Source organism: Chiloscyllium plagiosum, unplaced genomic scaffold (assembly GCF_037043375.1).
Source record: "Chiloscyllium plagiosum isolate Xiang-an unplaced genomic scaffold, Cpla_swu_hap1 HiC_scaffold_16, whole genome shotgun sequence".
In the NCBI taxonomy this organism is placed as follows: Eukaryota; Metazoa; Chordata; class Chondrichthyes; order Orectolobiformes; family Hemiscylliidae; genus Chiloscyllium; species Chiloscyllium plagiosum.
In genome coordinates this window covers 41,051,262-41,070,409 of record NW_028270154.1, presented here as the reverse complement: position 1 = coordinate 41,070,409, position 19,148 = coordinate 41,051,262, and the positions used below count along the sequence as shown (strand labels likewise).

At 41.5% G+C, this 19,148-nt stretch overlaps 1 protein-coding gene across 4 annotated transcripts in view; it reads right to left on the bottom strand.

Moving 5' to 3' along the window:
• Window positions 1–12,224: 12,224 nt before the first annotated feature.
• spock1 (SPARC (osteonectin), cwcv and kazal like domains proteoglycan 1) overlaps window positions 12,225–19,148 on the bottom strand; it is a 531,503-nt gene continuing 524,579 nt past the window's right edge. For all 4 annotated transcript variants that reach the window (XM_087995313.1, XM_087995312.1, XM_087995314.1 and 1 more), the window contains one exon: window positions 12,225–18,151. In XM_087995313.1, coding sequence (XP_087851439.1) covers window positions 17,970–18,151 — 182 coding nt within the window. In that variant the 3' untranslated portion in view covers window positions 12,225–17,969. The remainder of the gene's footprint in view (window positions 18,152–19,148) is intronic.

The window sequence follows — 19,148 nt, the reverse complement described above, 5'->3', positions numbered from 1 at the left end:
TTGTGCACTTCAAACAGTGTTGCACTTTGTAACTCACTGGGATCTCTCATTATAGTGCTATTGCCAAAGCTCTTTATTTGCAGGACCAGAAACTCAGTTCATGGTTTGGACAAGGGCTCACTTCAGCTACCTTCAGTACCTGATACTCACAGCATCCCTGCCTTGCCTTGCTGTGCCATGTCTTGCCTTTTAGTGCTTTGCCACCTCAGTCATAGCAACAATACCAGCTTCACAGAAACCCTATCGTGACTTCCTTTGGACACAGACACCAATCCAGGCAGCTTATCATTGTTGGTGGGGTACAGCATCATCCTACCTCAGTGTTACACCTGTATCATGTGTCAGCTACTTATTTGCCAAACACACCATGTTGCTTCAAGCTTTGTCTCAAAGTCTAAGGAGAGTAGTCCTCAGTCAGATCCTTAAAGCAAGAGGTCCCAGTGCAGCACAGTAGGCTAAGGATAGCTCCTGATATAAGTCCAGGGAGTCAGACACTGTCAGCTAGCTGTTCTGGGCAGTGTTGGTTAGAGAGTCCCTATCTCTACTGTCTGGGAATCTAAGTGTGAGGGTTGAAGGTAGAATGAAATGATGCATAGGGCATTACAATTGTGAAGAGGGGCAACTCAGCATACAAGAGGTGGAGATGACACAACATTGAAGGGAAAGGGCTTCATGAAAGGAAAATTGTGTTTGACTAATTTATTTGAGTATTTTGAGGAAGTTGCAATGAGATTAGAAACAGGGGTGTATTTTATTTGGGCTTCCAGAAAGTATTTGGACTTCCAGAAAGTATTGGATAAGGCACCTCACAAAAGATTAAGTATTAAGGCAAGATCCCACAGTATTGAAGGTAACACCAAGGGACTTGGAGATACTTGTAGATGTAACACCGAAAGCTAGCACACACGTGCAGCAGGTAATCAGTAAATTAAATGGAATGTCGGCCTTTATTTCAAAGGGATTTAGAGTATAAGGGTAAAGAAGTCTTAATATAACTGTACAAGGTGCTGGTGATATCATATCTGGAGTACTGTGATTATTTCTCTCGATGCAGTTCTGAGAAGCTTCACTCAGATGATCTCCAATATGGGGGGATTGTCTTATGAGCAAAAGCTAAACAGGTTGGAACTCTACTCCCTGGATTGTAGAAGAATGAAAGATGATTTCATTGAAACAAATGGGATTCTTAAAGGGCTTGACAGGGTACATGCTGAGAGAATGTTTTCCCTCCTGAGAGAGTCTAAGATCAGAGAGTACAGTCTCAGAATAAAAGGCTGCCAATTTAAGATTGAGATGAGGAGGAATTTCCTATCTCAGAGTGCTGGAAATCCTTGCCATCAAGAGCTGTAGAGACAGAATCATAGAGATTCTTAATGAGCAGGGGAATCAAAGATTAAGGGAAAATGGAAGAAAAGTGAGGAATGTCGGATCAGCCATGATTTGATTGAATGGTGGAGCTGGCTCAAGGGGCCAATAGGCCTGAACCTGTTCCTATTTCTTATTGTCTTCCAGGTACAAGAGGGGTTCATCAACAATCGAACGATGGAGGGAGCAGTGCACTACTAGATCTGAAATGTTTGCTCAATATGTCTGTGTTTGAGGGGTAAAGCAGGCAGATGAAGATTGAGATGGACTGGTTTGGTGGGGATGTGGGCAAGTTCAAAGACTGTGAGGTTGATGGGGAAGACTACCAAGATTGGAATGTCTATATTTGGGGATTTACCAAGAGGAAGAGACTGAGCCTCAAACTCAGCAAGGGCACAATGGAGCGGAAAATGTTACTGTGAAAGTGGGCGGTGTAAATGTTTCATTCTGTGGGGAAGAGAACTTTGGTTTCAAGTGATGTGAGGTCTTTCAAAAGGCAACAGTGATGCTGCAAGACTCCCCGAGGGCACTAACATGTTGTGAATCTTTGGCATTAACTTGCTGTCTAGAGTCAATATCTCTGCCCAAACCACATTGTACAACATAACAGGCCAATGCCTGTGATACATCAGCAATGTTATGCCAGCTGGAATGGTTGATCCAAGCTGCCAAAGTAGCATTGAACTGCCATTTACCCAGAGCCTGCGTATGGTGTAAGAGCTGCTGACATCATGCCTTCAATCATTAAACATTGTGTAGCATTAATGATGCCTGGACCATGTACCTTCAGTGATGTAGTTGCAGGGAGGCAGGTGATTACTCTCAGGGCTGATGAAGGAAAGTAAACATATATATACAAATGTTAGGTCATACTTACAATGACACATCACCAACATGCCCTCAGAAGGTCTTCCTTTCTCTTTCTCTCACACTGTCTCCGCAGTCCTGGGCACTGCAACTGGGCTGGAGGGTCCCTGGCTTACATTGGACCCCAATGGCCTTGGGGCTTTGGTTAAGCAACCCGGGAGGTATTAATTTCTAAAGGGCTCTACATGCTGAGTGCCTTGCCCAGGAGTGGGTGCACCCTCTTCAGCTTAAACTTCCACAGGGCTGTGAGTGGCAGGTAGGAGATGGAGATAAAAAGCTCAGCCACTTCGGGAGTGTCTTGAGAGGAAACCTATGGGGGGGGGGTTCCTATGAGTTGCTCCACCTCTGGTTGGATATGTAGTGTAAGAAGCTGAAAATGTGTTGCTGGAAAAGCGCAGCAGGTCAGGCAGCATCCAAGGAACAGGAGAATTGATGTTTCGGGCATAAGCCCTTCTTCAGGAATGTAGTGTAAGAATCCTGCCTCCTGGTGAGGAAAGGGCACCTGGATTGGGATCATATTTCCTGGTCTCCCATTCGCCTTGCTGAGTACCAGTGGTTTGAGCAAAAGAATGAAGATCGATGCACTTATCCAGCAGACTCTGATTCCTGGCTCTCCAATGACAACTGCCAACCTGGCAATCATGGCTTGCATGCCTGAGGCAGTATGATTAGGACAGGGTCACTGCAGTCCTGCAGCTTTTGGATCAGTGTTGCCCAGTGTAACCGACAAATCTACCTGCTGCTCCTCGGTCTGCTTCTGCATATTAGTGCAGCCCATAGATTGCCAGCATCATCTGGTCTTCTCTTGCCTGGAGCTGAGCAGTTACCTGGTCTCTGGTAATCCGCCAAATGCCAGTCACCTGAAGTGTTTCTTCCTGAACTAGATGTGGAGCTGTGATAAGCTCAGCTGCATGTGCTCCCAACTCTAACCTAACTAAAGTGCGCACTAAGGTGTCAGTGTTTGAGCTGATGGAGGGATGCAGGAGGTGACCTTGTTACATCGAAACCAAAACATGGAAATTAGGAATAGGAGAAGACCATTCAGCCCTTTGATCCTGTTCCGTCAATCAATAACATCATGACTGATCGTTCAACTCAGTGCAGCAAAATTAGTTTCTGCTGAAAGGACATTGACCTGAAATACTATTTCTTCTGTTATGAAGTTGAAGGTGTACCTTTTAGAGTGAGTGAAAGCTGTTTTGCACTGAAAGCTTTCAGGCACCTGTCATGTGACTGACTAGCATTCTCAGAGTGTACTGGAAATTTGAAAATATGTAACATTTGGCTGTGAAACAAATGCCTGAGTTTTGGCTGAAATGTTCTCATAACAGTTTGAATTTAACCAATAAGTTTAAGTTATGCTCCAGGATACTAAAACCCAATCAAATTTGAATTTAATGTTTTGACAACATTGAACATGAGATGATCCAATGTTTGGGGTATAAAGAAGCAGGCGTTTTGAGAGTTAGCCAGAGAGAGTGACCAATCCTATCACCAGAGTAACTGCCAGCAAACCATTCTCTGTCAAAGGTACCTTTTTCATATGAAACATCTAAACAGCAAAAGACGAAAGATGACCTGGGGGATCTACAGCCAGAGGAAGGAGGACACTGGGGAAATCCACCACTGTCTGGTTTTGAAAATTAAGTTGATGCAATTTTAATATGGGTTGTTATTGAAACAGTATACAGAGGAACCTCGATTATGTGAACGAGATGGGTGGGTAATTGATTATTGGGTTAATTAATTTCCTCTGGGGCTCGGAGTTTTTTGCAAGTTTTACTTCCCATTTAGAAGATGAGGCTGCAGCACACTGTGTGCGTGCCCCCAGCCCCCACCTGCCCCAACCCCATCCCACCCCCCCAATCCCATCCAACCCTGCCCTCAACACCATCCACCCCACCCACCCCATGCAACACACCCACCCAACACCGTCCACCCCCCTCCCGCCTCCAAACCTGTCTAACCCTGTCCATGCCCGCCCTGTCCACCCCCAATCCTGTCCAACCCCGTCCATGCCCGCCCTGTCCGCCCTCAATCCTGTCCAAACCCATCTATGCCCACCCTGTCCACCCCAATCCTGTCCAACCCCATCCATGCCCACCCTGTCCGCCCCAATCCTGTCCAACCCCGTCCATGCCCACCCTGTCTGCCCCCAATCCTGTCCAACCCCATCCATGCCCACCCTGTCCGCCCCCAATCCTGTCCAACCCCGTCCATGCCCGCCCTGTCCGCCCCCGATCCTGTCCAAACCCGTCCCCAACCCCGCCCTTGCCTGCCCCTTCCGCTGCAATCCCATCTAACTCTGACCCCAACCTCGTCCACCCCACCCCCGCCTGTCCCCCAATCCCATCCACGCTTGCCCAACCCCAACCCTGTCCAACTCTGCCCCACGACACCGTCCATGCCCAGCCCTGCCTGCCTCCAACCCCGTCCTGTTCCACCACACCACATACCTATCCATCCTACCCGCTCCAAACCATGTCCAACTCTGCCTCCAACCCCGTCCATCCCCGTCCACCCATAACCCCGTCCAACTCCTTCCTCACCTCCTCTATTCCCACCCTTGCCTGCCCCCAACCCCGTCCAACCCCACCTCCCTGTCCAGCCCCAATTCCGTCCCCCATCCACCCCACTCACCGCTCAACATCCGTCTGCTGCTCCCTGCACCCCTGCCCCACCCATCTCCTGGGGCAGCCGGACTGGACACCAACAGTAAGACTGCTGTTGCTTTTATGGGGTAAGTCTCCAAATTGCATGTACCTTTTTACTGCAACTTTTTGACAGGTTCCACCTTTGCCCTGTACAGGATAGCGTTGGAGAGATTATCTGGGGAAGGGGGGGGGGTTTAGGGTTCACCCCTGTGTAGAACCCCAGTGCAAGTGTGGGGGGAGATAGAGAGGGTGGGAGGTCAGTCATTTAGAAACGGTGCCTGGACTGTCCAGGATTGTACTCGGCAGCTTTTCAGTGAGCTGAGTTCGGTTTTAAACATTGTACCTGTAAACAAAAGACGCGATCAGAGTTGAAACAGCTCTTTGACGTAATGCTTCTATTGGGACCACGAGATCTCCTTCGGATAATCCGATATTCGGATAGTTGATATTCCGATAATCGATGTTTCTTTGTATTGTGATAGAGTTGGAGGTAGATAACAAACCTTTAAGAGAAAGGAGGCTTAGACTTGTAAATAGTTGTTGTTTAATGTTCACTTTTAGAGTTAAAAAATAAATTGTGTTTTTTCTCTTTAAACCATGGAACTTTGGAATTCTCTGTCACTCAAAATGTAACAGTTAATGAGACAAGGTGAGCTTTACTGGGTGTTTGGTTTAATTAGCAGAAGGGTTCACTGCCATATCACAACACTTCCTCCACAAACACAACTAGCCTTGGCTTGTGGGCAATCGCCACAGGCTGAATCTTACCAGAAATCAGCTAAGTGTTATTTTCATCAAGTTTCATGGAGGGTCTCTCTCTCTCTCTCTCTCTCTCTGTGAGATTGTGTCTTTTCTTGTACTTTCATCACAAACTCACCTCAATAATTTGGTGCCTTCATCTGACACTAGCCCAATTCTCCCACTCAACACTGTCAGGATATCTCTTAGTGCTATATTTAAAAGGCCATTGTGTGCCTGGTAAATGGTTGCCAGTCCGGAGCTGCCTGGAGAATTTGAGGCATTTGCCTCAGGTATGGCAGTCGAGAAACTCTGTGCCTCAGTTTGAGGACAATGATCTGGCTGTCTTGAGAGACAATATGGTGCAGAGGAGGACCATCATCTTCTCCCAGGAACCAGTGTTGTCAGGGGACAAAGGGGTGATAGATTAAATAAAATTTGTGAGTACATTCATTTGGCAATTTATGAATGAGAAAGAAGAGTTTGCACTTACACTATTACACACATACACCATTATGGAGGAAAAAGGAGGCTGCAACTTTTTCACATAGCAGTGAGGTGAATGGTGACTTTCTATGAGAAAATCAGAAAATGCTGGAAATACTCAACAGTAAGGTGGTAACATTCAATGACTTTTCATTAAAAATTAATGTTGCTCCTCTCTGAATGTAGCAATGAGAATTTTAAGATCAACTGGACAAGATAGTGCACATTGGATTAATTGATGTCAACAATGTAGCATTGTTTTAGTTCTTCAGTCAATATCATCAGAAATCAATTCAGTTTAGTCGGCAGGTTCTTAGAGGTTGCTTTCCCATTATTAGTGAAGACGTTTAAGGAACACATGCTAAATAGTAAGTGAGCTCAGACAACAGATTGTTGAGGGTTCTCATTAGAAACATTAACATTGAGTGAAAGTTGAAACTTACCAAAGAGCAACATGTGTATCTGAACAAGGAACTTTAGTGTGGTGGTTGGGATGACCCTTCACTGAGGTTTGATTGGCTATAAGATTGTTAAAAGGCAAAAAGGCTGAATCTTTCTTTCTGATATCTGTAATGAGACAATTTAAAATAGTTCTTGTATGACGTAACACAGGGTGGAATTTCCTCATTTTCAGTTAAAGGGTTTTGTTGAGTGAGATTCATAGTGCCTGGTCCACCAGGGACCAGGTCCACCAATGACCTTTCTTATGAAAACTTTCAGTTTTCACAACTCCATCAGGGAATTATATGGCGAAAGTGCTCGGCACTGCCAAGTCCTTTCAGTGTTGACACCACTGGTGTCATATTTGAAATACAGCTTCACATATCTTTATAAGCAAGAAATGGTGGGGTGGGTGGGGCAGGGGTGTGTGTGGAATGATGGCACAGTGATTAACACAGCTACCTCATGGTGCCAGGGACCCTGGTTTGATTCCACCCTTGGGTGGCTGTCTGCATGTTCTCCCTGTGTCTATGCGGGTTTCCTCTGGTTGCTCCGGTTTCCTCCCACAGTCCTAAGATATTCAGGTTAGGTGGATTGGCCGTGATAAGTTGTGGCAGTGTCCAGGGATACACAAGCTAGGTGGATTGACCAGGGTAAGTTTAAGGCTTTTGGGGATAAGTTGAAGGTTGGGTCTACTCTTCAGAGGGTTGGTGCAGGCTTGATGGGCTGAATAGCCTCTTTTGACACTGTAGGGATCTTATGAAATGGGCGACTCTTTCTAGTTAGGTCCTTGTTCTTAATTGATGCAGACTTGATTGGCTGAAGGCCTTTTCCTGTGCTGTCGATGTCTATGACTCTATGACTATGAATCTCACTCTCCACCTGTTTTCTTCAGAATTTCAAAAGCAGCAACTAGGGATGAAGCAAATTGGGAAAGCAACCATTTACCAAGAAGTCAAGAATATCGTTGTCACTGCTGAAGATATAATCAACAACTGAACAACTATGGTCTCAGGTTAAGAATCTAACACCTCAAGTGGTATTTTAAGCTGTGTAACTGTTATTCTATTTGTTTGTCGGACTCAAACATATTTGTGTGGGCCAGATGTTTCATGTTTGTTATCTTTTCTTGGGCACACTTTCTTTCACTCAAGAAATCCTTGTCATTAGATCCTATTTCATGGCTTGTGACTGGCTGAATGAGGGTTAAAAAGATGAGAACCGGTAACCCCATCTAACTTGGGCAAAATAATACACACGACTGAAGCTTCTGCCAAAGTTACAATGGTGCAGCAGGAGAAATCCCAAGGAAATTCATGACGGAGCAATCTTCTCAAAACTCAGTAACTGTGACAACACAAAGAAGTCCAGCTGAAAATATAATGATTGCTAATGGGATCCAGACAACATTTTTCAAGGCTAGTGCTGTTGTGTTTCCAAGCTGGCCAATGGACAGGTAAACCTTTCATCTTCCGAAACGTGCACCTATAAATGTTTGGCTCGGTGGTATGAAAGCACCTCAACTTATATTTGCTGCACTCTGGGTCGACAAACTGTAAGTTTGGTCAGTTTATTGGAAAATACAATATTTAGATAATCAAGTGTTAGCTTTAAAATGTAAACTTCAGTCTGAAGAATATATTGTGGCAATTGCCAATTTACTGTTACATAATAGATGGAGATATACATTTAGCAGATCATAAAACCTAAGATTAATGTTCATTTGAAATGGAGATAAATGTTGACTGTTGCCATTTATAACAGGGATGTTTGTACCATTTATACTTGTATATAAATAGGTCTCCATAAGAAAATCTTCCATGTTCTCTGTCAAACAATTACGATACATGTGTAGGACAAAAACCAAACAATCATGTGATGGGCCCAACCCCTTGAGACCTTATTTTCAAATTGTACCTGATTCATATTTGCAAATAGTTGGTCAATGTTATGATATCCTAAAGAGGCATGATTTATATGTTATCTTTTTAACACTTCCTGAAGCTGATTTTTACCATTTTCTGTTAAAGCATTTTGTTTTGTGAGAGTCTTGGCACTTGGTCGCCCAAGGTCTGGGTCAGTGTTGTGCCCCGAATTTAAAGGAACATCCAGCAGTATACTAAGAAGGTTAACAATATTCTGCACTTTGCAAGAGCAAGTGCCTAATCTTCTCTCTGCTATGTCACTCACTGGGCCACCAGTTGCTCTAATTCTGCCACTGCACACTTATCTCACCAAGCTTCATAGACTACAATGCTTACAATTGCATATATCACATCCACTCAACAGCTATCGCCCATCTAATCCTCTCAAACTACTAAACCTTCCTTCCTTTGTACTTCCTACTCACTCACTGGGGGCATCTCACTACCTTATCTCTTCCTACAGAATAACTAACTGGACTTTTATCCACTTTCAGCATACCTCCTTAATCAATCCTTCTGCGTTATTGCAGGATAAAATGCCCAGCCCCGCAACTGATGTCATCACAGAACTGTGTCTGACCTACCTGTTATTCCTGAACTGTTTGCACTTCACCTGCAATGAACCCAGTCTCTGGACTGCACGGATACAGATCTCTGGATTCTGATCGGATCAAGTGTCTGACTAACTATGGTCAACCTCCAAGACTGGAATCAGACGACACCCTTGACTGACTTTGGCTGCACACCCTGACCGATGGTAGACCCCTTTGACTCAACTAAGCTCTGCCTACCTTTGACTTTCGTATATGTTCATTTGCACAAACTACACTTAGTGTGTTTACCACATATGTTGCTGGTACATGTGTTCAGTGTGACATTGACAGAGCACAGTGCCACACAGCAATATGTCCTTCTTTAACTATTCAGGACTCCCACTGTGGCAAGATACCTATCTCTCCCTCTCTCTATGCTAAAGCACAATGCAAGCCATAGAACATGCCATCTTCCAAATAAGTACAAAGTTAATGAGAGTTAAGAAATAAAGTGACAAGCCATATGATGACATCTTGTGGAGATCTATGAGATGCATACGTGTCTATATGCATCAAGTGACCTTGCAAAAGTGTATAAATCCTTGGTGAACTTGGAATCTGAATTGCTGGAAGCCTCAAATTGGGTTTGAGGTGAATCAAGACCAGGCATTAGAATATTGTGAGGCTGGTGGCTTGATGCTGCTGCCTTATGTGGATGAAGAGAGAAGGATGATTTTGTCCACGGCGTGCGCAGAGATTTTGTGGCAGATACAGAGTCGGATGAAGTATGGCAAACTGTGAGCTGTAGCTGCCAGATACCCATTCTGGTGTCTGAACCAGGATTTTGTGCCATCTTATTTCTTGATGAAGAAGAGAACTGAAAGTGGCTTAGAAATTAGGCGATTTGAAGGTTTAATGAGATGCAAATGGATGGAAATAAGGTATATACCACTCAATAGCAAAGTTTTTAAGTCAACAGTGCATCAAGAAAATGTTTCTCAATGTTGACATTTCAATTATTTCTTTCTTGTTGTATTTTCTCTGCCTACTCACCATTGCCAACATCACATTAGGGAAGGAAAAATTCTGCAATACCTTTTTCAGGTTCTGACTTTCATTGTCATCAGACTAACATGATTACATTTTTGACATTGCTTCACAATCCATATTTACAGACAGACTGGCAGTTCTGGCATCTGCCTGGACCTCAGAAGATTCCATAACACATTGACTACACTTCAAAGTACTTCCTGGTTGCAATGTAGTAATGTAGAAATTGAGAAAACGTAGGGACAGCTACAAGTTATTTTGCTGAAAGGAAAGGTTCAGCTTTTTATTCAAAACATTGAAATGATTTAACCTCATGCAGCTTTATCTTGCCTATACATCAACTCCTCCTACAGTTTAAACTTAATTTCCAGTTTCTTATAGAGTCTAAGAGTTGTACAGCACTAAAACAGGCCCTTCAGTTCATCCTGTCCATGCAAACTAAATATCCTAAATTAATCTAATCCCATTTGCCAGTATTTGGTCCATATCCCTCTAAACCCTTCATATTCATGTAACCATCCAAATGCCTTCTAAATGTTGTTATTGTACCAGCCTCCCACCATATTCTCTGGCTGTGCATTCCATATACACACCATTCTCTGCTTGAAAAGGTTGCCCCTTAGGTCTCTTTTATATTTTTCCCTTCTCACCCTAAACCTATGCCCTCTAGTTCTGGACTCTCCCACATCAGGGAAAAGACAGTGTCTATTTATCCTATCCATGTCCCTCATGATTTTATAAATCTCTATAAGGTCATCTTGCAGCCTTTGACATATTGGGGAAAAAAGTGGCCATGCCTTAGAAGTGACCTGTATAATGAAAGTGGAGTGGTCAGCTCTCTAGCTGTTGAGTTCAGTCCAGAACCAGTTGGGAGTTCAACGGTGAGCTGTGTAGAAACTCTCTCTCTCTCTCTCTGTCCCTTTCTGCCCTGCTAACTTCAACCTGTAAGCATCTGTTCCATTTTTTAACTGTTTTAAGAGATTGCTATTTGCTTACTGGGACGATTGTGTATATTGTGTATACACAGCATAATTAAGTCTAGTTTGGATAGACTGAGTTCTGTAGGGTTCTTTATTCTGTTCTTTGTGTTTCATCGTGTAATTTTGTGAATAAATTTCTGTCTGTTTTAAAACCTAGTAGTCAACCTAGTTAGCTTGCTCTGGATAATTCTCACTGTGCACTTGCCAAAACAAATTGCAAAGTTATGGTCTGGGTTACCTACTCAAAAATGTTTTAAGTGGTCTGGCCTAGTGCATAACACTTGCTAAAACTTTTCAAGGCAGTAGTCAGACTACAGTTGGAATACCGCAAACCATTTTGTTCCTTATAACTAGGGAAGGATATACTGGCATTGGAGGCAGACCAGAGAGGTTGATCCTAAGTACGGAGATTTTTCTTTTGAGGAGAGATTGAGTAGTTTGGGCTTGTTCTGATTGGGGTTTAGAAGAATGAGAGAAGACTTATTGATACGTAAGATTCTTAGAGGGCTTGACAGGGTAGATGTGGAGTGGTTGTTTGTTTTGTGGGACAGTCTCAGTCCAGAGCGTGTAACCTCAGAGTAAAGGGTTTCCCATCGAAGATGATGTGGAGGAATGTCTTCTCTCAGACATGAGCGGCTCTGTGGAATTCTTCACTGTTGAGGGCTGTCGAGTTTGTTGTTAAAAATATTCAAGCTTAAGATAGTCAAATTCCCAATCATTAAAGGAAGCAAGGGTTATGGGGATAAAGCAGCAAAGTGAGGTTGAGTATTCTGTTCCTACCTCTTACAGTCTAATGGAAAGGTTATCAGAATGGTGGTAGTGAAGACCACATCCACTGGACAGGGACACAGAAAACAAAACATGTTGGAGATCACAGTTGGTCAGGCAGTATCCATGGAGTGAAAGCAAGCTAATGTTTTGAGTCTAGGTCAGAGCTCTGATGAAGAATCACCTAAACTCAAAATGTTAGCTTGCTTTCTCTCCACTGATACTGCCTGACTCGCTGCGATCTCCAGAATTTTTAGTTTCCAGGAGAGATTCCGGCATCTGCAGTAATTTGCTCCTACACTGGACAGGGGTACCCTGCTTGCTGTTCAAGGATAATTCCATTCATTTAGAACAAGAAAACAAGAGAATCTAAAGTGCTTTCCACTGCTAGAAATGATAGTCAGAAAACGATAATGGGCAGTATGTGATTTATTGGGACAAACAACAAAACAATAGAAGACTTTTTAACTGACCAGTTACACAGAAAGCCAGTCAAGGCACACACTTTGCTTTGTATAGAACACAGAATAATTGAAATATTAATCAGGATAGTCTAACTTCTAGGACATGTAAGACAAATAACTTGAGAAAAAACAGAATTCTGGTACTGGCACTAAAAGAGAATTATAAATACAAATGCAATGCTGACAGATGAGATCAAAGAATATATAGATTACAGTCATACAATATTGTTTTTACAAATATAAAATACTGAAGAAAGTAACTATGGCTAGTCATTTTGCTGCTGCAGATTGACATTTTGTCTATGTATATTGACCATAAGCCATGTTCTTCAGCAAGGTTTGTGGCATAGGCTAGCTCACAGTCATTGTCATAACAACTACCAGTGATGCTACATGTTGGTCAGGCAGAGTTTGTTTACAGAACACTGTGGCATCCATTAGGCCTTTCTTTCTCTCTCTTTCCATGTGGAATGCTCTTTTACTACAAGGCACTGCACAGAGCGTGTCAGCTAACCCAATCCAAGAATGAGTCACTGGGTGTAGCCTTTCACCAGGCTGTCCTAGCATTACTACTCAAGTGATAAATCAAAGGTTCAGTGGTCACAAAACTCTTTCACTGCACGTTGTTCTGAAGAAACTGGTTCGCACAGAAATTCAAGGCAAATGTAATTGTAACATCAACACAAAATGGTCAAATTTTAACGACAAATCATCAAACTTAATGGGATGAAATAGGTGAGAACAACTAAGATATGATATGTTTCTTGTCGAACACAGCCTAGACAGACTGGATTAAAAATACTAGTGGAAGTTCCCTCTAGTAAATTGATATACCTACAAGATACAATCTACACTATACGACTAACAACCAACCAGTTCCAGAGACTTAAGCTTTATAACCAGAATAAATACTTGACAACATTACAGAGAAATAGCCAAACTTTAAAATGAAGACTTACAGTTAGCTTCAAAATGTAAATGATCAGAAAAGTAACGTCAGAATAAAATAAACTACAAGAAAATAGTCAGTTAGCTTGTAACAACTTCCTCTATTTAAAGATGCGCAAACTATCTAGATTTCAGTATTCGGCTGACAATGTATGTATTACATTTCACCATTACATGTTTCTGAAACTGGTGCACTAACACATGATGAAGAATTCTTTAGTTCCCTTATAACCAGCATTTGAAATCATATACTCTTAAGTTGAAGTAATAAATCAATCAATTATGCAAACCTGAAAATTCAAATAGCTTCCTATAGATTGAATGAAGAAATGCACAATTTGTTTCAGGTTGGTTTCACACTAAGTTAGACTCAGAGTAAGAATTCTATAAGCAACAAATGGTTAACACAAATTAGCAGGACAATTCATAACTACACATAAGGAAGCATTACATAACATGCCTTTCAATTAATTGTTTAATGAACATTTTTAGTGCCTTTCCTACCACAATCTGTACTACATTCTGCAATACAGTATACAAAGTAACTTAGACATATTCTGATCAAGTTGTAGTAAGGGAAGGCAATATGCAATTTCTGCTTCAAAGTCAAACCCCCTCCTCCTTGATGCAGTGGTATAGACACAGACTCTATGAATTTGAAAAGTAGCGCTGTGGAGCTTCCTTAAGATCACTTCTAAGGTCAATCCTTCATACACTGAAACTATTTAACATATAAGATATTTTCATGCACATCTATAAATATCAGGGTTGAAGTTGAGCATTTTCATGAAAAAAAGGCTTGTTTGTAAGTACATGTACTGATCATATCATTCATCCTAACTGCATCATTTACAGATTATTTATTTACCATTCATTTAAGAAGTCCACACATGGGTCTGATGACTTCTTGCCTCTCAACAACATCTCATCAGCCACCTTTCCTGAAGACAGCATTGGTAACAACCAATTCTATCAAAGCAAATCTTGTTTAACATTACCGGCTTTAGCCTATTAGAGTTAGCTTTTATTTCTTATCAAATTTCCTATCATTATATCTTGCCCTATAACAGATTATTAATCAAAACACTCATTGAAAAGTGCCATTATCATAAAGAAAGTCCAAATTACCCATTGATTCTTCATAATCTGCTTGCACACAACTACAGCAAAGAATGTATGCCTGCTCAAACGAGAAGATGCTGATCATATCTGGTGTCCAGCTAATTTCAATATAGCTGGCAGAGGAAAGCCAGTAGTCAGTTTGAAGTATTAGGCATTGAGGATGATTTCGGAAGGAGGTCTGGCAGGATGCAGCTTCCTTTTCTAAATGTTTATCTGCAGTTCAACAGATAGACTTGGAAGAATGTGCAGACTGGAGCAAAAGAACAAATCAGGCGAGCATTGGTGACTGATATAGAAGTGCTGCTGGTGGATGTTTGACAATGGATGGCTGGAAAACTAGGGAAGGGACATCACGTACAGCAGAACAAGCAATGTAGTTGGATTCTGACTAAAACCAGAACTTCAAGAATGCACATACCATTTCGGATAAAGTTTACAGACTAGATCAGCAAAGGTATGGGTGCTTCAAATGTAGTACAGGGCAGACAGTCAAATCTCAGAGAAGCACTTGACATTTCCCAAAGCAATAGTCATGCACTGCCATTTATGTTGCAACATAGCATGGTGGGCTTTATCCCACCTGAAGCATCACTTGCCAACTCGTATGTAAGTGTCTCACATTCTATAATACATGCTAGTACAATTACCTCTTACAACCCCAGCCTTTGCTCCCTGACATATTATGGTGACCATGAATTTTGATGATCTTGCTTAGGTCTGGAGACTGGAGCAACTGTAGTTGTCCTACAAAAGAAGCCAGCACACAATGCCAGGGAATAGTAGGCCATAGGAACAGGATGTCCCATCATCAGGTATTTGACCATCTAGGGAGAGGCAGAAATGTGCATAGTTCACTTCCACATTAGCCTGGAAAATAGATAGAGATATGGCAATCTGTCTTCAGTGGGTTTATGAGAATCTTATTTAATATTGCAATGTATTCTTTAGTCTTTTTGCCAGCTCTGAATTTCTTTATAAAAGATGCAAAAGGTATTTGATTATGATAGAAAATTGTTCAGTTTGACCAAAGTTAACTGTGTAGTTACAGTAGATTCTTCCTCTAGAGACTGCCACTGAGAGATTTTCATATTTGAACAGAAGAGCAAGAACAGAACATCACAGAAGAGCAAGACTTACTCCATTGCTGGTAACAGTAGCAATAACTATGTCATGCATTGTTTCAGATGTATAACACCCCAGGGATTCCCACTCAAAAGGGTAGAGATGTTGTAGATGAAGAATTGAAATTTGTTTTGACTCACAGCATACAGTAACCAGAGGAAGTAGGTGTGAAAGTGCAACTAGGGGCATAAGATGTGTCAGACCCAGGTCAGTCAGCAAACAGTTAATAACCTCAGGAGACTGACTGTGAAGAGAAGGGTTTGCCCAGCATATCAGAAATATATGAATGGTCTCCATGGCCTGTCATAAGACCTGCTGCAAATGGCTGAGATGGAATGAAGTGCACTTCCTTGCACCAATATCCAGGAAGGTCCAACAAGCTGCAGGACAGGCTGGAGAAGATAAAAATGATAGGAATATCAGAACACATAAACCAATTTCATAAGGGATTCCAGGCAAGGCCTCCTTGAATTCAATGTAGAGGCAATGAATGAAGGATTGCAGGACTTCAGGGGAATGCATTCTCAATTAGGTGGATACAGCAAAGCAACACAAACAGTTACAAGAATGGACATCTGACATCCCATGGGATGAACTAACAAGCTCCATTCTTGCAGTGATCATCTTGCTCCAGGTTGGCACATGGCTTCTTGGAGGTTGTGTGCCCATTTAATAGCAATGTAGTGGAATGTGGCTGGAAGAATGATATCTAGGTGAAGGTTTCAGATTCCAGAACCACTGTTTGGACCAGGTAATCTTCTCTGAAGAGGACTGCTGTTACTTCATTCAAAGGGGTGAGTACTTTCAGGGCAGATATGTGGGACAGTAGACAATGAAGGGCAGGAAGAAAAAAAATCACATTGTAAGACAAAAAAAGTGAGAAAAACACCAACACGACCTATGGACATGGTGGGAGTAGTTGCTCAAATAAAAATTCTGAAATAGAATGCTTGATTAGAAGAATAATAGAACATGTAGGGAGGGTGTGAAAAAGAACTGTAATACTTGCAATGAATGCTAAGGCACAGCCAATCATCTCCTTCAGTAAATTCAATGGACAACATTTTCTCAATTGCTTCCACATGACAGAGTGTCTCTAAATAAATTGTAGCTTTTTAAACAATCATACACATCATCAGGAGCAAATGGAGGGCAAAGTCCTTTCCTGCAACCCAGTTAATGCTGCAATCTTCAAACTTTGTGATTGGACGAGGTTGCCACTGTGAGGGTGCGCACTTCAACTCAGAATTAAACAACAAAATTCTGGCCAAATTATTTTTAAAAGATAAAAACAGAAATTGCTGGAAAAAGTCAGCAGATTGGCAGGAGTTGTGGAGAGAAAACATTTCAGGTCCAGTGACCCTTCTTCAGAACTCAGTGTAGCTACAAGAAGGTTGGGGGACAGTGCTAGTAAACCATAGATGGGATGGAGCTCAAAGAGAGAGAAAGGACAACAGCTGGACCAACAAAGGAATGAGTAAAGGCCAGCCAGGGAGAGTGAATAGCTACTAATCAGTAGCTGACAATGGGTTGTTTGTGGTAGCAGCCCATTTGATGTCAAAGCCTGATGTGTGTGTGTGGGGGTGGGGGTGGGGGTGGGGGAGGGGTTGGATAATGACATGGGAGAAGGTACTTCGCCCCAAATATTATTAAACTCTATGTTGAGTTCTGAAGGCTGCAGTGTCCTCAAGCTGAAGGGGAGATGCTGTTCTTCCGTTTTGCACTGAGCCAGAGATATTGACCAGGGAACAGAGTGGTGTGTTGAAGTGGCAGACAACAGAAAGCCTCAAGGTTATTTTTACAGACAGAATGTTAGTATTCTGCAAAGTGGTCATCCAGTCTGCATACTGTGACACGTTATTAATATTCAGAGCTTAATATCATGCAGTTTGAGAAAAAGTCACAATTCCTTGAATTACCTGTGATGCTTTCATGCCAACATGCCAGCTACTGTAGCAAAATTCATTATTAAAATGATGACATGCACAAATATAAGATAAATGTACATAAAGATGATGAACATGTGTCTAAACTATGTGTAATATCTAAAAGACATAAAGTATTTTAGTATAGTGATATAAAGGTAAGTAATTTCTGTTGCAATCATTTCTTTTCCTGTCTAAGAATTGATGGTAAGAAGGCTCCATAGCTTATGTCTCATTTTGGAAAAACAGTGAATGTTAAGAGTCATTTAAACTACATGAATTCAGAATGAGACTAGTTAATTTGTACTGCTCATATCCAAGAATCTTGTTAGAAATCTGAACAACTTTTCCTCCATTTTCTAACTGGGCAGAAACACATTTCAAAATGTATTTTGGTACTGAGCATGCTCAACAGATGAACAAAATGGTCCCAATTAGATCAACATTTTATAATCTACAAGATTTTAAACTTTTTTTCTCTCAGATGCAACATTTCCTCAGTACCACAGACAAACTGATAAGAATGAAGTTGAGCAGTGTGCAAATTATGACAGTTCCAGCTAGTGATGCAGTTAATGCAACTACCAGATATAGCCAATATCATCATCTTTGTCATCTTCACTATCTTCATCATCTTCATTAGCTCCACCCTGAGATGCTTTCTCTTTTTCTTCATTCTGTGTTTCCCTCTTATTATCCTGGTCATCAGACAAAACATGGAATCCACCACTGCCAAAATCACCAGAAGTCTCTTGATCTTCTTCTGAAAGTGAAAGATGAGAGCCTTTTAAAACATTGCCTTAAAAAAAAAGCAAGTATTGTTAATGAACTCCATGTGCCACATTAAGTTTTGAATATATCTACACTGTATTCAGCTGAAATTGTTTTGGAGGTGATATTTTGTAATGCTAAAGGGGAGAAATATCTACATTGTGAACTTAAAACTTATAAGGACCGGGCTGAAATTAAACAAGCTTATTTAACAAGAGGCAGTTGAAACTATAAATCAGTTGGCTCTCATTTATATTAAAAGTATTGGCGCTCTAAGATCTTAACGGTAATGGGCATTTTTGAACTGCATGTATACAGAAGACTATATTTAGCTGAGCTGAATAGAAAACAAGTATAATTGTAAATCACATAAACTGTGAACATTTAATGCTTTTCCATTATTGTTTGTGTCTTGAAGTTGGTGGTATTAGTGGAGTAATGCTTAACCCAATTAATTATATTCTTTAATGAACCAAACATGCAATAACCCCTTATAAATAATAACTTGCAGAAAGAAAGTGTAGCCAAATTTGCAGACAACACAAAAATATGCGCAAAGGCGTATAGTGAGAGGGATACAAACAGTTTACAGAGAGATATTGATAGGTTAAGTAAGTGGACAAAAAGTTGACAAATGGAGTATAATGTGGGAAAATGCAAAGCTGTTTATTTTGGAAGGGAGTTCATAAGAACAAAATATTATTTAAATGGAGGAAAACTGCAGAAAGCTGCAACACAAAGGGACTTGAGGTTACTTTTGCATGAAACTCCACAGAAAGTTAGCACACAGTTACAGCAGGTAACCAGGTTAAATGAAATGTTGGCTGTTTTCTCAAAGGCGGTTGGAGTATAAGAGTAGCAAAGTCTTACTACAATTGTACAAGATGCTGGTGAGACCACATCTGGAGTATTGTGAGCAGGTTTGGTTCATTTATTTAAGGAAAGGTATCATTTCATTGGAAGCAGTTCAGAGAAGGTTCACTGGGACA